The sequence below is a fragment of the Atractosteus spatula genome, chromosome 5 (genome assembly GCF_055471065.1).
Source record: "Atractosteus spatula isolate fAtrSpa1 chromosome 5, fAtrSpa1.hap1, whole genome shotgun sequence".
Classification (NCBI taxonomy): domain Eukaryota; kingdom Metazoa; phylum Chordata; class Actinopteri; order Semionotiformes; family Lepisosteidae; genus Atractosteus; species Atractosteus spatula.
The window spans coordinates 49,660,505-49,678,478 of record NC_142710.1 but is presented as its reverse complement, the minus strand read 5'-3'; the positions used below and the strand labels follow the sequence as shown (position 1 = coordinate 49,678,478).

Here is a 17,974-nt window from a genome sequence, read left to right as displayed (position 1 = left end):
TTCTTACTGGGAGTAAATAAAACCATGAATGCTTAAATTTTGCTGAGAGGTTAGTAAGTGAAATGCACTTATGTATAAAAAAAATAAGTTGATGAAGTGGAATAATGATATTGAAAAAAATTAGTGAAGAGCACATAAAAATGCATCCATCCAAAGAGATTGACTTGTAGTCAGCTTTAAATTGCAGTTTGGTTTTGTTTTTTAAAAGAGGGTGGTTTCAGTGGTCAAAATTATGTAAGAAAAGTTTAATTTAGAGCTGCATATGCTTTTGCTTAAGGCATTTAATTTCACAAAATATTAGAACAGCTGCAGTGGCAGCTGAGAATAGCTAAACATACTTGACTGGTCAAAAGTGAGTAAATTACTGACAAAATGACACATGTAATTAGGAGTGTCCCTGCCACTTTACCTCATGGTTTACACCTACAATTCTGGAAAAGAGAGAGTGACTCCCACCTCGCTAATTACCATTATCACTGAAATGGTAGGGTTTGAGTCATTAGTTCCATGTGCATTTAATTAGAGGCCGGCTGAAATTGGATTTAACTTATTACTTTTTCATGGATCACTTTCTTGTCATCGCTTCAAATTGGATTGCAGCCCCAGGTAACTAATTACGAGAGCCACAGGATCAAGAGTGAAGGAATAGGTAATTAGGAACAACACTGTCGGACCCTTGCTGGTAGTCCACTGGCACTGCAGAAAGAAAATTAGTCTCGTTTGTAGCAATGCTGAGAAGCTGGAGTGTTTAACTATGCCACTCTGCTAGGAATCATGGGAAGATTCCTGCCACCTATAGTGGATTACGTGATGCGCAGCTGAGCTGAAGATGTTATGTCAACATGGTTCCACAGTCATAAGCTTAATTCCTAGATTATACTAGTAAATTCAAGATTGGTAGTATTAGAACAGTTAGTTTTTATTCATTTGGGGTTTTATTTCCATTTGTCCCGATAATGGTTGTACATGAAAGAAAACAATCTCTTTAATACGTGTATCTATTGAAAATATAAGTTCAGCAACATAGATTACTTCAGTGTAAGAAAGCATAATGCAATAGCAACCATTTCTGTATTCCTGGTTTGCCTAGTAAATCAAAAATAATGATTCAAATGTGCGCTCCACTGGTTGCCAAAAAACAAAGCCACAAAAATGGGGAGAGGAAAATGAAATTGCAGTGCTTGAGGCGTCATCTCTGAGGCTATTACAAAATACTGCCTTTGTATGATTTTATTTTTTCCTTTACTTGTTAGTATCACACGATTACCAGCCTTTTAAAATTAGGTGAGATTAGAGTCAGTCAGAGACCAAATCAAAGTAAGGTCATCTTTCCTTCACATAATTGCGTGCATTTTTGGCTTAATCTTGACTTCAGCAAAGCAGCTCACATTCATTTGCTTCCTGTTTTGTGTTCATAAAAGGGGTTAAAAAAGCCTAAGACTACTACTGTAGCCTGTCAGTTCAATTGGAAAAAAAAAACTGCTTAATGTTCTCAGTATAACTACTGAAGATCTTTTGAAACCTCTTTACAGAAAAGACAAAGATAAGAGCCTGCTTTTCACTTCTTAATTTGTTTATATACTGTATGTGTATCTGTGCATATAGGTATGTGTGTAAATGTATATATTTCACCCCTATTTACTGGTTCCAAAGAGGGCATTTGCAGGTCAAGTGATGGTGTTCTTTCTGTTTTCCACATTTTAAGTTGGCAGTAGAAGATTAAAGTAAATGCTCTTTTTTCTTTTATTCCAACTGTGTAGCAGTTTTTGACAGAATGCAGAGGGTGCGCTTTTTTCTGTCAGTGAGGAGAAATCACTGTTTTGAACTACTGTTTCTGTTATAGACCATGGCATTGTCCTGACACATGTACACCAAAGCACTCCAATCTGCAACTCATTAGTGCGCAGTACTGGAGCCCATCCAGTGGTTAGAAAATTTCCTGAAGCCCTGAATAACAGCAGTTGGTGCAAGCAGCCCACTGTCGAAGTGACAATGAGGTGCAGTCCAGCCTGGCTGGCATAGCGCCCAGGCAGGAAAGCCAGCTGAGATAGCGAGACAATAGAGGCTGCTGCAGTTTTTCTGGGGATGTGCAGGGAAGGTGTGGACCTTGCCGAAATTAGCGTTGTTGTAAATAAAAGCCTGTTCAAAACAATCAAGGTAGTTTTCGTTTGTGCAATTCATTGTGGTTAATTCGTGTAGACAGTTTTAATTGTATGAAATGTGAACCAAATGCTTTTTTATGTGTATAAGAAGTGCTTTATTTAAGGTACAGTTGACCAAAAATGTGGCAATAGGCAAGCATTTTCCCCATACAGATTAATCTTTATATGATTTACATATACTGTATGTATATTATATATTTCTCTCTATTGGTATGACAGGGTGTCTTTAATTAAATCAATGTCGAGTTGAAAGAAATCTTTGCCTAAACCACTAGGCCTGGAAACAGTGTGGCGAAGATTCTTTACTTTCCAACGTTTTTGCTGACTTGATGTGTTGCTTCTGAGCGATATCATATGCCAAGCATTATCAACATATCACAGATACAGCACACTTGTGTAACGAAAGATCAGGATCTATTTTACAGTTTGTTTTTCTTGTCATATTGTAAAAATGTATTATGTGTACTGTATATATTAGAAACAGATTTTGATAATTCTGTCTAAATGAAGTCATCTCTTCTGTTTCCAGACAGTCTGTTTCAGACTGTGAGTAACTTTCATACATCAGATGGCTGTCATATTTAGTTGCATCACATTTTTAAAGTGGCAGTCTTCTGTTTTCTTGCCATTTTTACAACACTGTTACATATTGCTTCAAGGACATTTCTTTCCTCCCTCTTATTTCTTTACATCGTTTTCTATCACTGTTATTTGATGCCAACTATGTGCTGTTTGTGTAACTGCATTTTCTCTTTTTGGTTGATTGAATCATTGAATTTAAATATATTGATCACAGGTCTGCTAAACAATAAATAATACCAAATCATTATCAATTTATACATATGAAATAATGAGTAATATTTTTTTTCAGTGGACTGGCTTGTTAACATTTTTTATTTTGCACAATTTTTAGACTATACTGCATTTTTTTCTAAAAAGTATACCTGGAATTTCTTGGCATTGCGAATTTCATTAAGAAAAGTCATACGTTTAAAAAAGGACTGTGTTAGACATTTGTGATCCTGCTTTTTTCTCATTACAAAACACTGTTGACTAGTGACATCCTGTAAGAGCTTAATTCCATTATGCAAAATGTGCCGAAAGCAGATTTTTAAATATTATAATTTGCTGCTGTTTCATACTTTTTTTCTTTGGCTCATATCCTTTTATTTGTGACTTCAGGTGTGTTATGCAAAATGTCCTCATAAGATAGTATTTTAATTTGAAAAAAATATTAAAATTTTACTCAGAATTTCTGGGAGAACATGCATCTAGATATATTATAAATATTTAAAGTATGAATTCTGACCACAAAATGAACCATTGCAGACATGCACATTAATTTTTTGTAAAAAATGAAATTCACTGCACCAGCCTTTGATATTTTTGAGAATTTAGCCAACCTTATCAAAACATGAAGCTTAAGAAAATGAAACTATATTTAATTGAGCTGTTGTTTCTCAAAATTTGGCAACATTTCAAATAGACCATTCAAATACTACTGTGCAACTGTACTACTGTACGTGCTAGAAACAGCTGACCAGATAGATTCTCAGGGGGACCTAATTGGAATCTTTGTTTTACAGGATTGAAAAGTTAAAACCCTAGGGTTATAGAAAATTAACCCATGAAGAGTGTGTTCCATTTCATTTTTTAATTAATATATTATCTGTCCACTCTCTAGTTGCATTTACATTGAATTGAAGTAGTCGTAGATGTTGTTGTGGACTTTTTAAACTTGATTAGTATCAATTGATTATACTGATTGATGTTTCATATTGATGTTAGTTGATTGCAAACGTTTTTTGGATGAAATGTTAGGTTTTGAGTTGCTGTTAGATCATAAAATGGCGGGATGTCACAGGACAGGTTTGTGACACCTAAAAGGTCCTTAGCAAGGTTGACAAGCAATTTATTTTTGTTTGGTTTCTTTACATTTATTTCATACCTTAATATTAGCAATTTTTCCAGACTTCAGGGCATTTTTCAATTTTTTGCGCAGCTCAACTTATAAAAGTGCACCAGAAAAAAGGAATTATTCACGATTCTTTACATCACTTTAAAAAGATTTTAAAAAATCAGGTACTTACAATTACGTATTGCTCATGTTTATTTGCCTGCAGAATTCAAATGTTCTAAGAACATATATCTAAATATAGCATGCTACAGTATTCATATAGAAAACTTGAAAAATAAACTAAGAAAATTCCCCCACCCACAATTTTCTGGTTGCAAATAAAACTTACTAAGATTTGTTCTGGATTTAATGATTTAAAATGAAAATAGTATCCTGTTTTGACTAACTGTTAAAACCACAGAAGACTTCATAAGAAGCAAACATAACAAATTTCAAGAAAAAAATGCTGGCATCTTTAAACAGGAAACTTTCGGTTAGTTTAATATTATTCTTGTCGTTTCACATAGTGATGCAGAATAAGGACTGCTTGCCATTGTATTGGTAAATCAGTCAGCTAACCCTTATTCCTGGGCTGTTATGTAAACAAGTGTTTAGTACTAGGAACTTGCCTAGATAAGGAGATTTGGTGCTTGTCTTCTTAAGGTAAGAAGATGGACCATAGACGACACATCTTTTTCTGAGGTTAAAGCCTACAGTTTAGGAGTCAGTGAAGCACATCTACTTTTAAACTATTGTTGTTGTTCTGCGAGTTTAGCCATCTGTGTTTATTGTTTGCTCAACACACCTGCTTTGAGAATCGCTCTGTTTTTTGACTAAACATGAGTTTTGTGTACACTTGAAGTCTAAGAGCTCCTTTTCTTCCTCTCTCAATAAGGAGCTCTGTGACTTGGTAGGTTTTCGTTGTTAAAATTCTATATACTGCTGAAGAACTGTTTTTTTTTATTATTTAATTATAGTATAAGTTTCAAAATATCAAAAACGGTATGCAAGCATCCAAAGTATAATGTTACTTTTGTGTGCACTTTGCATGATTTTGTTTAATTGAGTTAAAGACGGGTATATAGATGTGTTTAGTTGTCCGTTGGAAATCAGAAACCTGTACAGGATAATGTTACTATCTTTTTGGTTTATTTTTTCCTAAACACAGGTAGACAGTAATTTGTGCCTTCTTACTGTACATGTGAGCTTTGAAGCTGGCACAGATAGGTTTACCTTTGCATCTGGTCAGGATATAGCCTAATTACTCATAGTTAAACTGTAGAACAATAAGAGGAAGACAGAGCTTAGATATACTGTTGCAATTTTCCCCCCTTTTCTGTTTCTTATGTGAATATTGGAGCTATAGAGCAGAGAATAGATTAAAACTGGAAATTAATAAGAGAAAGTTTACAAATCAATGTTTTTTTATACATAGAATAGTGCATGCCATAAGATTAGTAAATGCCATAATATAAAAATCTTTTTAAAAAAGGAAGAGGCTTGAACTGTATGTCTGCTAAATATATCATGAAGCCTAGGGGACCACTGAAATGAGAACAGTGGCCTATTACTGCTAAGAAGGTGTTTTATTGAAAATATGCCGACATGCTACCCCAGGGAGACTGAGTTAAAGGAGGCTAGATGCCCAGCAGTAATACAGGTTGTTCTGTTAGACGAGCAAAGATATATAGTTCAGCTTGAGTACACTTTTTATGTTACAGTACCAAACAAGCATATTCTTTTTTCCCCTGAAAATTACTACTTCTTTAACAAGTATTGAAGATAAGCTTTAGTTTATTAATTTTTATATTTAAGACGGATAGTTTAGAAAGAGACATAGTCTCTGGCTAACTAACTTATTGGACCTTTGTTTAACTTGAACAACATTAGCATAGGGATTGTAAAAATAGGTCTCTTCCAGTTTGTTTTCATTTTACACATTCATGTGATATTATCTAAGAATCACCTCTCAGGTTCTGAGGACTTCTTAAAAGCTATTAATACATGGAATTGATATGTACAGTAGTTGTCTTGATAAAATGCCTGTTTGTCCCATACTGTTTGGTCAGGGAGGAGGAATATTTCAAGCATTGAAAAATCAAGGACATATTGTATTGCTGTTTCAAAGTACCTATTTTTTCATAAATACAATGGTCTTTATTATTTTTTATTTATTAAGTGTTTTTTTAAACCAACATATTTTTCTTTTACATACCATACAAACTAGCCTGGAGATCCTTGAACCTCAGAACGAAACTGAGACAGCTCTGCCTTTGGTTGAGTTTATTACCCTTTTCTAATTTGTAAAAGCTACCAGTAGGGGGCAGGGTGCTGTTTTTCTTCAGTTCTTTTAATGTGAAATATAATAATTTCTAAATATTTTCAGAACTCTTCCTAAACTAAATTGCTTTTTAATCTAAATGGAAATATGTGTCTATACACTGTATATGTTTTCCTGTTTTATGAGCTTGCCATAGAACTATTTGTTTCTTTAAGGTCTCTTTCTATAATATACAGTTTTAATGTAGTTATTTATAAATGTGTATATAAATGCCTTTTGTCTTCATGTACTAAACAACATGCATCATAACTGACACAAAAAAAACTAGAAGAAATATCTAGGATTAAATATACATTCTTATGAAATATATATTTGCAGTAATGTTTTATAGCTCATTTTCTTTTATTAATTCTTGTTCATAACATACTTTGTTCCTAAAATGTAGTTGCCCTGTAAAGTATTTGCTTAGCAGAACAATAAAAGCAGATAGCAGGATCAGTTTTACTTTTTTTCCCTGACTAGCTTGTCCATATTTACTCGGCTGTTGTTTAATTAAATGTTTTTTTTTGTTTTTTCTCTCCCTCCCATTGTTCGAAAGCATGGTCACAAGCTCTGCAGAGGTCAAAGGGTTAACAGCAATCAACTGTAGTTTCTTTAAAGGGCCCCACACAAAGGCATTATTTCACCTGCAGTCACTGAAAGAGGAGGCCTATTGTGTGGGGCATTTGAATTGATTATGTTTAGGGGCTGGTTGTGATTGGTGGAGAAGGGCGTGGTTGATTGGATAGTTTTGCATCTTGTCAGCCTGGGAAGCACCCTTACGCGTGCAATCTGTCTGTATCCCGAGGAAGCTAAAGACACTACAGCAAGGCTTATTAGAACTGCATGGCCCAGCAGTCTGTTTACGGTGGCAGCTAAATGGAGTTTGTCAGGTTTGTCAATATGATTGATTCTGCAATTTTGGTAGCTTTCTTGTGTAAAACTTGACAATTTAATTTGTCTGGGGGAAGAAAAGAGGCTTTATATTTCCTCTATGTGGCATTTTATCACTGTTATTGTTTAATATTATCATTTGGATTATTTAAAGAGGTTAGATGCAGACAGGACTTTTGAAAAGGAGCAGCATGGATCACTTCAGCCTTTATGTTGCTTGACTTGTGGACGAGAGTGCGAAAGGCTTGTTGTTTTTGCTACAGACCAAATGTGTTCAGTGTTTTATTATTGCTGCTGTTCAAGAGACTTAATTTTTTATTTGATATTGAGTCAACTTTGTGTAGAAGCAAATTCATTTCTAATGGGCTGTGTTGTTTTATTTGGCAATATTTGTGTATTTGGACTGAATTGTCTTCTTGTTTTGCTTCAGTGTTTCAATACTTGAGCTGAAGTTTTTCTCACTTCTTAGCTGACTAAATGTTCCAGATATCAGAGACAAATAATTTTATGTCAGATGAAAATATATGGTGAATAGGTTTATTCACTTGTTAGTCTTGCTTATACAATTAGAAATAAAGCTGTATTTTTTAGAATATGATTGTAAAATGTACTATTAGTATTTAATATCAATGTGAATTATCCCTAATAGTTTCCTAAATGTGAACAGTGAAATCTTCCTGCTACAAATATGAAGATTTTCCTGCAAACAGAACTTTCAGGAAATGGGTGGTAGTGTTGGAATACTGTGCATAAACTTCCTTTTTGCCACACTGTTTTAACCCTTGCAAATATCCCTGAGGTATTACTTACAAGACAGTTATTGACTTAGTAGTGGTTTAAGTTTTAATGATGTGAAAGCCCCTGGAGTCTTTGAACTAGAATCATTTTAATTAATATCATAATGCATGTTTTAAAAAGACCCATATTTTTTCTTTACTTTTAAGGTCACTTTTTTCAAATTTATAATCACTCCTAATCTCAGCTTCTCTCATTTTCTAAGACTTTTGTGCACAAACTTGAGCTCCAGAGTGAGCATATTTATTTTGCTTATATTGCTCTATATGTGCACACAAACGTGTATATAGAAATGTCTTTTTATATATGCACAAGAATGAGAAAAGGGAAGGTAGCAGAAGAAAAACAGATTTTCACATGAAACATAATGATTGAATTGGAAGAGAGGAAAATCTAAACATTGTCTGTGTACTGTAATGTTCCACAGCTGCCTTTGACTCAAATGTGTGAGAGCTGAAGTGAGAACTGATTTGTCTGACAGTTTATAATCAAAGTTGATTTATTGTTCATTAGTAGTGCATTAGCCCTTTCAGGCAAGGCAGTTATTTGTGCAGTGGCCTGTCAAGCAGAGAGGCTGCTAGCACCTGTCATTTCTAAACCATGACACAGGCAACCAGATATTACATTAATACTGGGATCGTACATTTGTATGGGCGAGCATGTGCCTGGAATATCCTTTTTCAGACTTCCTCCATCAAAAATAAACTGCCAGGCTATTTTCTGTTTATTAAAATATTATTTGGCTGACAGTTTTATCCAAAGCAACTTAAAATTGTATCCATTTGGCATTTTACTGAGGAAGTCTTGAGTGCAATATCTTGTTCGAGGGTAGTACTGCAGTGCCCCAACCGGGAGTTGAACCCACAACCTTCAAGTTCGAGTCCAGAGCCCTACCCACTACTGAATTTTTCATTTTCTTATTTCTTACGGTCTTCAAAGACGTTTTTTTGGGATGGCTCACAAAACATATCGTATGCATTTCACACTCCTGTTTTTGCCTTTTGCACATGCTGTATTTCTGGGGATCCCACTTTGTTTCATTTGGTTACTATTTGGATGTTGTTACAAACCTGAAGCAAGCAGTGAACTTGTGAAGACGCGTGGAGATAGAGGGGAGATTTCTGAGAGATAGCACATACGAATGCAGTCCTTTTTGTCTTTGAGTAGATTTCACTTTGTGCATTTAATGCTTATAAATGGAAAGCAAGGCATATCCAATCTTTACTGTTGCTTTACAATTTTCTGGAAACTTGGATCACATTGTAACCTCTTGTGTTTCCTGTCCATTGCATAGAAGTACGGTATATGGAAGACAAACATTTGACAAAATTAATAGCTGAAACCAGTAACTTGATAAAGCATATTAATTTTATAGCGGATTTGTCTACAGCGAAGTTGAAAAAAAGAAACAATGTCTAAATACATTTTTGATTTTTTAATACAGGTGCACATTTGAATAATGTGTAACATTGAGTCCTTTGGACGTTTTTAAAAGACCATTCTAACTCATCAGATCCTGGCTACTGACAGTCAGTTTAATTATTGGGGTTCACGGTTTTATGACACACAAAAGACAACAACACAAGCACAGAAAAGAAAACAAAATTTGTGGACTCTTGTCTGCCGTCATGGAAACTAGGATTAGGTTTGTGTTGTTCCTGTGCACAGAACGGAAACAATCTGCATGAGGATGTGTTCGGCATTGTCTTTTGTAAATTTTCATTTGAAGGGGATTTTAGAGGCTGTGATCTTAATTAAATCTCAACTGACTCAAATAATGCATCTGAAGGCACGCAGTGTTGCGTAACCTTGCTGAGCTAGTAAACCATAAATCATCAGGCAGGAGAATGATAGGACGTTTTTTTTTTGTGTTGAAGGTACAAGAGTTTGGGATGAGGTGAATTACAAAGACTTTATTGTCACCACTCATTCTTTTGCCTTAACTTCAACCTGTAAGGTCAACACCTACATTTGAATATGGGGTGTGGCTTCATGGGTCTACATGTGTACCATTTGTGACATCCCATTTATGTGTCCTGAGCTTGTTCCTTTTCATTTGGCTTCTAGATCTGAGCATTCTGATTTGTTTTCAAAGTTTGCTTGAAGCAAATTGCTCAGAAATAAAGCCCATCAGCAGTGGTGTAGAGATTTGGGGCTTTTACCACATAATTAATTGTTACAATCAAGTCAGTCATTGTTTGGCAGGAGTTGTCATTTTGCATCAAATGAAATTCATTATCTAGTTGCAATAAAAGACATACGTTGATTGTTTTTAACTGAAGAGAGAAAAGCAACAACGATATAGAAAAGTGTAAATTAGATGTTGTATATACTTGAGTCAGATTTAAAAAAAAAGAATTTAATGGTTTATAAATACACAACTGCTCTTAGAATGAGAGCCGTAATTCTGTTCTAATTAATCCGAATGTAAAATTACTGACAAACAATCCATTCCTAATTACATACTTTATTAGATTGCAATTAGAACTAGAATTCTGGACACCTGCAGCACTGAGAAGTGTGGGAAAGTTCTGACATTACAGAGTGCATTTGTTATTGTTAGGTGAAAGACTTGGTTAGTTCTGGTAGTAGTTTGTTTATTTTAAAGAAAACAGGCCCAGCTTTACTGGAAACGTGTTTGTTTGTGGTTTTAAAGTTAATTAAAATGCAGTCTGAGTTTTGTTTTTACAGTTGCTGCATATCTCTTCTGTCCCACTACAAATATATTTTGTACATTTAGGAGAATGTGACTTTGATTATCCCGTTTATTTGAACTGTAAACATTTTTTTAATGTTTTAAGTTTTAAGGATGGAAAGGAAATCTGCACGTTTTGAGAGAGGGAGGCTTTAAATTGCCTCTTTTTTGTTTTTAAAACTCCAAAATCTAGTAATGATTTTTTTTCTGTGTAGCTTCATCCAACACTTCTGCATTAATAATTAAAGTATTAATTGATATCATTGTTTATGTATTTTGGATTTTGGTAATTGGGTTACATTTTGACTTGAATCCAAATTAGTTTTTTGTTGCATCATTATGACTCTGTCTTAAATTTTTGCAAAAATACAGAATGCAACCTGACATTTTATTGTGAAATGTTTTCTTTGTATTTTACCAGTTTAGTAAAGGGGTACATAGCACAGAGAAAAAAGATGCCGTCTGTATTGTGCATTTAAGTAAAACACCAGGGTGAGATATATTCTTTTCTTGTGGAAGAATAATTAGACGCATTTTCATTGCACAGGTTTAACATTCTGCGTGCCATGTAATTCTAATTTTAAGATGTTTCGTGTTTTATCATCCTCTATTAAAGACAAAAAATGTCATTATTCTGATAGCACTGAACAAGGTAAACTAACAACATCAAAAAGGTTGGCCTCTCTGATTTCTCAAGGGCTTGTTATTTTGTACTTTTCAATTCTATTTGATGTCTCAACAAAACAAGATGACATGAGGGAGCATACATTAAAATTTGATTTTTCATCTAACCTGTTCCTACACTGGCAGCTTAATTTCTGATATCATTCAGAGAAGTCGGCTTTTTTTTTGCACAATTACTCTAATTGCCATACCACTCTGAGGGAAGGTTCCTTTTAGAGGTCTTCATTTGCCTTGATTTTGCCTTTCCTTGTTTGAATGTGTTTTGACCTTTGGCTTTTGGAGTGCACATTGGTTGGAGTGTGTCTTCATTAAGCGTGAATCCATGAATTTCAAGACCGGGAGAAGAGCGGCTGATGTTTTCTCATTAGAATATAATTTACATCCTTCTGCTTAGTCGTGACGCAGAACTGAAGGTGGAATTTTTTTTGCTCAAATGTCCATACATTTATATTTAGCAAGTAACCTGTATTGATATTTAATGACTTGCAAATGTATTAATTTCAAATGGTGTTTCAACACACTGTGAAGAATCCAGTATTTCTCTGAAAGCAGCTATACACTGTCATAACCCCACGCACACACCACCTCGGTTCGGTATGTAATTTTTGTGTGTTGCATTATTGTAATAGCTAAACTCAATTGACAAATCCCAATTATTTTAATTGTGAAAACTAGTAGTTTTACAATAATAACTCTGATATGATATTGGGACAGGTTTGTTTCAAAATTTTAGTAATTTCAGTGCTGAGTAATGCACTGAATAGCTCATTTCCCACACTTACATAAAAAACAGTTAAACAAATTAATTATGTAAAACAGGATACAGTAATATAGCTTTTCCCCATTGTTTTTATATATATTTCATTCCTTTATGCAAAGCTTTGTAATTTTCATATGAAATTTGTAAATTAGAGCACAATGTTTGAATAGAGGATCTTTGAGGTTTTGCTTATAAATTTAGACTTATTTTATGCCTCGCTAGAAAGGAAAAATGTTAGTGCTTATAAACACCTTATGTGTGTGAAAGTTTTTGAACCAGTCAGTGTTTGATATTTGGAAACAACCTACATTCAAATATCTGTTTTTGTTGAATACAGTTGTCTCTGAAACACAGAATTTGTGAAATCCCATAGTAATTTTAAAATGAATGTTAGATTTATTATAACAAATAAACTATGGTTTTTGGTGTTTAAAAATGAATATACTGTAGTATTGTTTAGTAATAATTTGTGGTACAGATGATAAAAGGCAGTGTGCTGCAGGGGCTGACTGTCAGAAAAAAGTCATTGCATCTCATAATATGTTCTTGATGTTTCTGGATCTTAAGAAGCACAAAATTGTGTAATACTATAATGATGTTTTTTAATCTGACACTGTTGTGGTGAAGTTTAGGTAAATAGCTAATTAGCATTTTACTGACCTTGGAAGGATATTGATCTAAAACATAATGATCTATAAATGTATGTAGTGCAAAATATATATTAAGGTCTAATAAATGTGTCTAATGAAAGTGTAAAAAATTGAATTACTGTAATAGGTCTGCTTAAAAACCTCTTAACCTCTTACTGTCACCTGTTTTTTTCTGACTACATATGACTGCAGCTCTCTTCAATTTTGTGTGTTGTACTCTGTGAAGTAATACAGCACACACTAGATTTCTTTGTCATTAAAATGTAAAGACATATACTAAATACTACATGGAATTCCACACTTGTTCATTCTACACTTTGATTTTACAAAAATTAAATGGACATGTACCTAAATGTCCTGTTCTCTTGGTGTTATCTGGTTGTATGCTCACAGGTATATTTTTATTGCTGGCTTTTCTCTCATTAGATTTTAATAAATGAAAAGTATAACTCATAGGTATATGAAACGTGTCTGAAACTTGCTTGCGGCTACAAATGCAGAAGTTTACAGTCATTGTAATTAATAAAAGACACTGTTTTTCCTTATTAAATAGATGTTTCAACTTTTGACAGCAGGCCTGTACTGGTATATCGCCTTTAGTCATGGTGCAGCTGTATTTTTAATTTCTTTTCCAAGTGTATATACAGTACATGATGCACCTGGTTAGTGCCACACCCTACATAAAATTCTTTGAGAATGTCCTATAGAATTAAGTTAATTTTGTTTTCTGTGTGGCGTTTTTTTCAGAAATGTTTTAAACAGGGCATTTACAGTTCAATTGTTTTCCTATTGAAGTTTAATCTTAATTATTTATTGTACAAATTATTGCTTAGAAAAGCTACGAACTACAGCTGAATTTTAGAGCAGGCTTGGAGCTTAAATAATGATTCCGTTGTGTTTTCGGTGTCAGCTTTGTGAAAAATCAACAAGCAAAGGATCTCAGATATAAGGAGCTTTTACAGCACATTTGGGTTTACAAAATTGTTTATACATTATAATGACTACAGATGTTACATGTGTTTTAGTTCTTTGTAATAACACAGCATACTCTTTATATAATTTTTACTTGTATTTTGATAAAGGCAGAAACAGTTGCAGTGGGTCTTAGAGACAAATCCACTTCAGCACGCATATTAAATTTCCAAAACACTTTTGTTGTTTCTTTTGCAGCCGAAAACACACAAATTAGGAAAGTTTGAAGATTTTTCCTAATTCCTAAGGTTTTCCACGAGACTTGCATCTTGGTGCATCACTCTCCTATCTTTGGAGAGAAATTCTGCACACACTCATCTCTATAGACAGACTGATACACCTGACGACACAAAATAGTAGGAGAGGGAATAAGTGGTGCTCCTTACTTGCAAAAGCCGTTAGGTTAGGTATGGTTCCGTGTGTGTGTGCTTGCTAACCACTAATTCCATTAACAGCATAATAACGTTTGTTATGTTTTAGAAGTTGCAAGCAATGGAATATATGAAGAGCATTTTTATTTTATGCATGTGTTATTTTGTTATTTGTACATTGTATGCATTCATAATGATTTCATGTACTTCAGATGTATGTATGTGTGTGTCTGCCATATTTGTAACGAATTTGAATATTTAATGTTTACTAACTTGTATTTCAGTTGGGGGTCGCATTTGTCTTTACTGTATACTCATTGTGGGAACCAGATTGGCCTAGTTTTTTTTTTCTGAGTTACATGAGCCTGGGCTATATTTTTATTTAAAGTGCCCCCCTTCCCCCCTCGGCCCTTCTCTTCAATAGCCCCCTGTCTTTAGCAGATTTCTAGTCATTCCGCACAGGATTAAATGGTAGTAGTTACAGTGATCAATAGGTTAAGAACTGTACAATCACTCTTGCTGCTAATGACCTCAGTAGTAATGGGTAATAAAGTGTAGGCTGTAATAGCCTATTGCCAGAGCTGCATAATCTTTGATGCCTAGTATTAGTTACAGCATAAGGAGAAGATAGAATGAAAAGATACAAGTGTGGCCTAGGATATCAAGGGAGAAGTCACTTAGTCTCAATATCAAAATTGTTTGGTATTCTTTTGTGTGTGTTTTAAATCAATGTGCATCTCTCTGCCTATTGCGATTTAAAATTGTTTACTTAGAAAGCATCCAAAAAATACATGTGAAAAATCTAACAATGGCATATTAAGTGAAATCCTAAAATAGCCTTGGTTATGTACATGCTGTATAGTAGAATCTCTACATCCCTAAAATGTTGGTTAAAGTACTCTGAAATAATCATGCATGTTGTGGGAAAAATAAAAATGTGTCCAGGTTCAGGTCAGTTATATCTCCCAACATATATTTCACAAGAGCAGATAGACTGCCTAGTTGACCTTCAAAAACCATTTTTAGTTCATCAAAATTAGTGATGCTGAGAAATCAGGACATCAGTGCATAATGACTGTGAAATTAGGAATGAGACCCGGCTATGCAAATGACAGGACAAACCATGTGAAAAAGTCAAGATGGACTGCATATTAAGACATAATACTAGAGAGAATTAATATTGCATTTTCATTCAATCCCTGCTGCATCATGTAAATTAGAACAGTTAAGTGCTAGAATTTCCAATAGAACATTGCTGCCCTTCGATATATAAAGGAGTTCTGCTCTAAATTCGTTCTCTGAAAACCCAGTGGAAGAAGTGTACAGGCAAATTTAGCATCAATTTACAGGAATCTAAAACCTAAATTAGGTTATACAATTTTGACCAGCCCTTAGTTAGTGACATTTGTTGTTTTTTTATGCTGGATAATGAAAACAGCAATATTCATGTGTTCTTGGTAAGAAAATAAATCTGATTTTTTAAATAAATTCTTAGTACCTAAATTACATTCAAAAATGTATGAAAAATTCAAAGTGGTGTCATTAGGTATAAGCCTGAATACAATTTGTATAACCTTGGTGAAGACAGACTGTCATCTTAATGTCTGCGTTGTTATCAGAACAAGACATCATCCTTTTAGATACAGTGTACAGGTTTCTCACAAAGATGCCCATGCACAGAGACATGTTAACAGTTGCAAATGTGAAACACTATCAAGTTCATCTCTGTAGCTGTTTGTCACTAAAATGTCACAGAAAGGAGCTTTTAATGGTATCTCACATAATATGAAAGACTGGCAGCATCTGTACGCAGGCTGAATTCAGAATGCCGCAGAAGCAATTAAGGAATACAGGAACTGCTGGCCACTTTCAGTGTCATCACAAATCACTTGTTTTGTGCATCTGTACACTTGTCTTTTTCAGTACTTGAGTTAGTTTACAGTTTTAACATTTACCTCTCTGGTATGTTTTTAACATCTGGATTTTGTATTTCTTAGTGAAAGCAGAGACAAAACTAAATATTTGTTTCAGGTAATGCACGTTTTATATCCTATATCAAATATATTAGCTGTATCATTAATAAGAGGGTTTCTGCGTCGCTTTTACAGGAAAAAAAAATGTCCTAGCAATTTTGTGGCGCTTCTGGAAATTGTTGGTGACACACTTTTAAATCTTCCTGTAGTGTGCTTGAAATGTGAAAGCCACCTTTATATTCTTTTTTTTTTTTCTAGATTCCAGTATCAGTGGCTATGATGACACCTCAAGTGATTACTCCTCAACAAATGCAGCAGATCCTTCAGCAACAAGTGCTGACCCCTCAGCAGCTACAGGTCTTGCTCCAGCAACAGCAGGCGCTAATGTTACAGCAGGTACAGTGCATGTTGAGAGGTGCTTTGCTATAGCTGGTCCACTACACGCAAATCGTAAGTGATTAAAGCAAGTTCTGAGGCTTGAGACGACGAAACCTCAATACAAAGGCTTAATATGTTTCATTGCAATCATGGGGGCAGAAGTCCAGGGGAAAAAAAGTTTGTAGAAACGGCAATATGTGCATGCCTGTAGATCTATACAGACGTGTCTGTGTTTGTAATCAGGTCAGTCCAGGTAAAATAATAACTGTTAGCGTAAATGGGACATTTTCTGCTTTTAATGACGTCAGAAGCTAATTATACATCATCATGCCATACCATGAAATTACCTGGCAATGCTTTAAACAAAAAAATTTTATTGGGGAGGGAGGGAATCCATATTACGCTGATTATAAGGTTAAATTTCCCTAATATTTGCCTTCATGCTCACCTGCGTTTAAACCTTTGCTTGCAGCAGCAGCTTCAGGAGTTTTATAAGAAACAACAGGAGCAGTTACATCTTCAGCTTCTACAGCAGCAGCATGCTGGAAAACAGAGTAAAGAGGTACAGAACATGATTGCTTTCCACACTTATTACACTCTATACATTTATATTCATTAAGTAAAAGAACACAATTTAAATCTTCTGTAAACTGACAGATTGCCTGGATTATAAGCATATTTAATCCTATTACTCTTCTGCGGGTGTAAGAAAAAGTACCATATGAGCCTTACCCATGATCAACATGCTGACCTTTCATTGTAGATATAAATAAATGAAACCCCTCTATTCTTCTAACTGTAGACAGCATCTACAAAACTCATACAGTATGTAATGAAAGCTGTGTTTATTGTGCAGTTTTTTTTCAAGGTCTTTCAGAAGTAAACAACTGAAACTGCAGAATAGAAAAGGCTATTGAGAAACCCTCTTGAAAAAATGTCTAGCATAAATCTAAAAGGCTTCTCGAGTAATTAACATGGAAATGGAGCAGGGATAGAAGGCATGTAATTGTGAGATATCACTGTGCAGAATGCTCTCAGCTTTGTTGTCCTGCCTGTTTTTTTTCCTAGTTCAGTAGGGCTTACTCATCAGCAGCAGTTCAATGCGTGTTAATGACTCGGGGATACAGGCATCACTGTGGACAAAGAAATGATTATTGTGCGGTCAAAAGAAGTTCAAAGACAAGCAGGGAATTTTCAGTTTTTTTTTCCCCTCAGAGAGCCACGTTTGAAAAAGCATATAAATTAAGCCAAATGTTAAAAACCACACTCTTAAGCACTGACTTCAAAGTCACAGCTCTCTAATTAATGAACTGCAAGCTTCAGTTTGGACAAGTTGTGGTTTGATGCTCCCATAAATCAACATGACAGCCCTGTTTCTTAGCCTTAGATACTGCTTGTCATTGAGTCGCATCTGATGTAAACA

The 17,974-nt window shown here is 34.5% G+C and overlaps 1 protein-coding gene across 13 annotated transcripts in view; it reads left to right on the top strand.

Annotated features, from left to right (window-relative positions):
* foxp1b (forkhead box P1b) overlaps positions 1-17,974 on the top strand; it is a 194,094-nt gene that overhangs the window by 132,865 nt on the left and 43,255 nt on the right. For 7 of the 13 annotated variants that reach the window (XM_088917905.1, XM_088917896.1, XM_088917897.1 and 4 more), the window contains 2 exons: positions 16,432-16,569; positions 17,024-17,113. In XM_088917905.1, coding sequence (XP_088774031.1) covers positions 16,432-16,569; positions 17,024-17,113 — 228 coding nt within the window. The remainder of the gene's footprint in view (positions 1-16,431; positions 16,570-17,023; positions 17,114-17,974) is intronic. The other 6 variants (XM_088917906.1, XM_088917901.1, XM_088917907.1 and 3 more) reach the window with 1 other exon arrangement.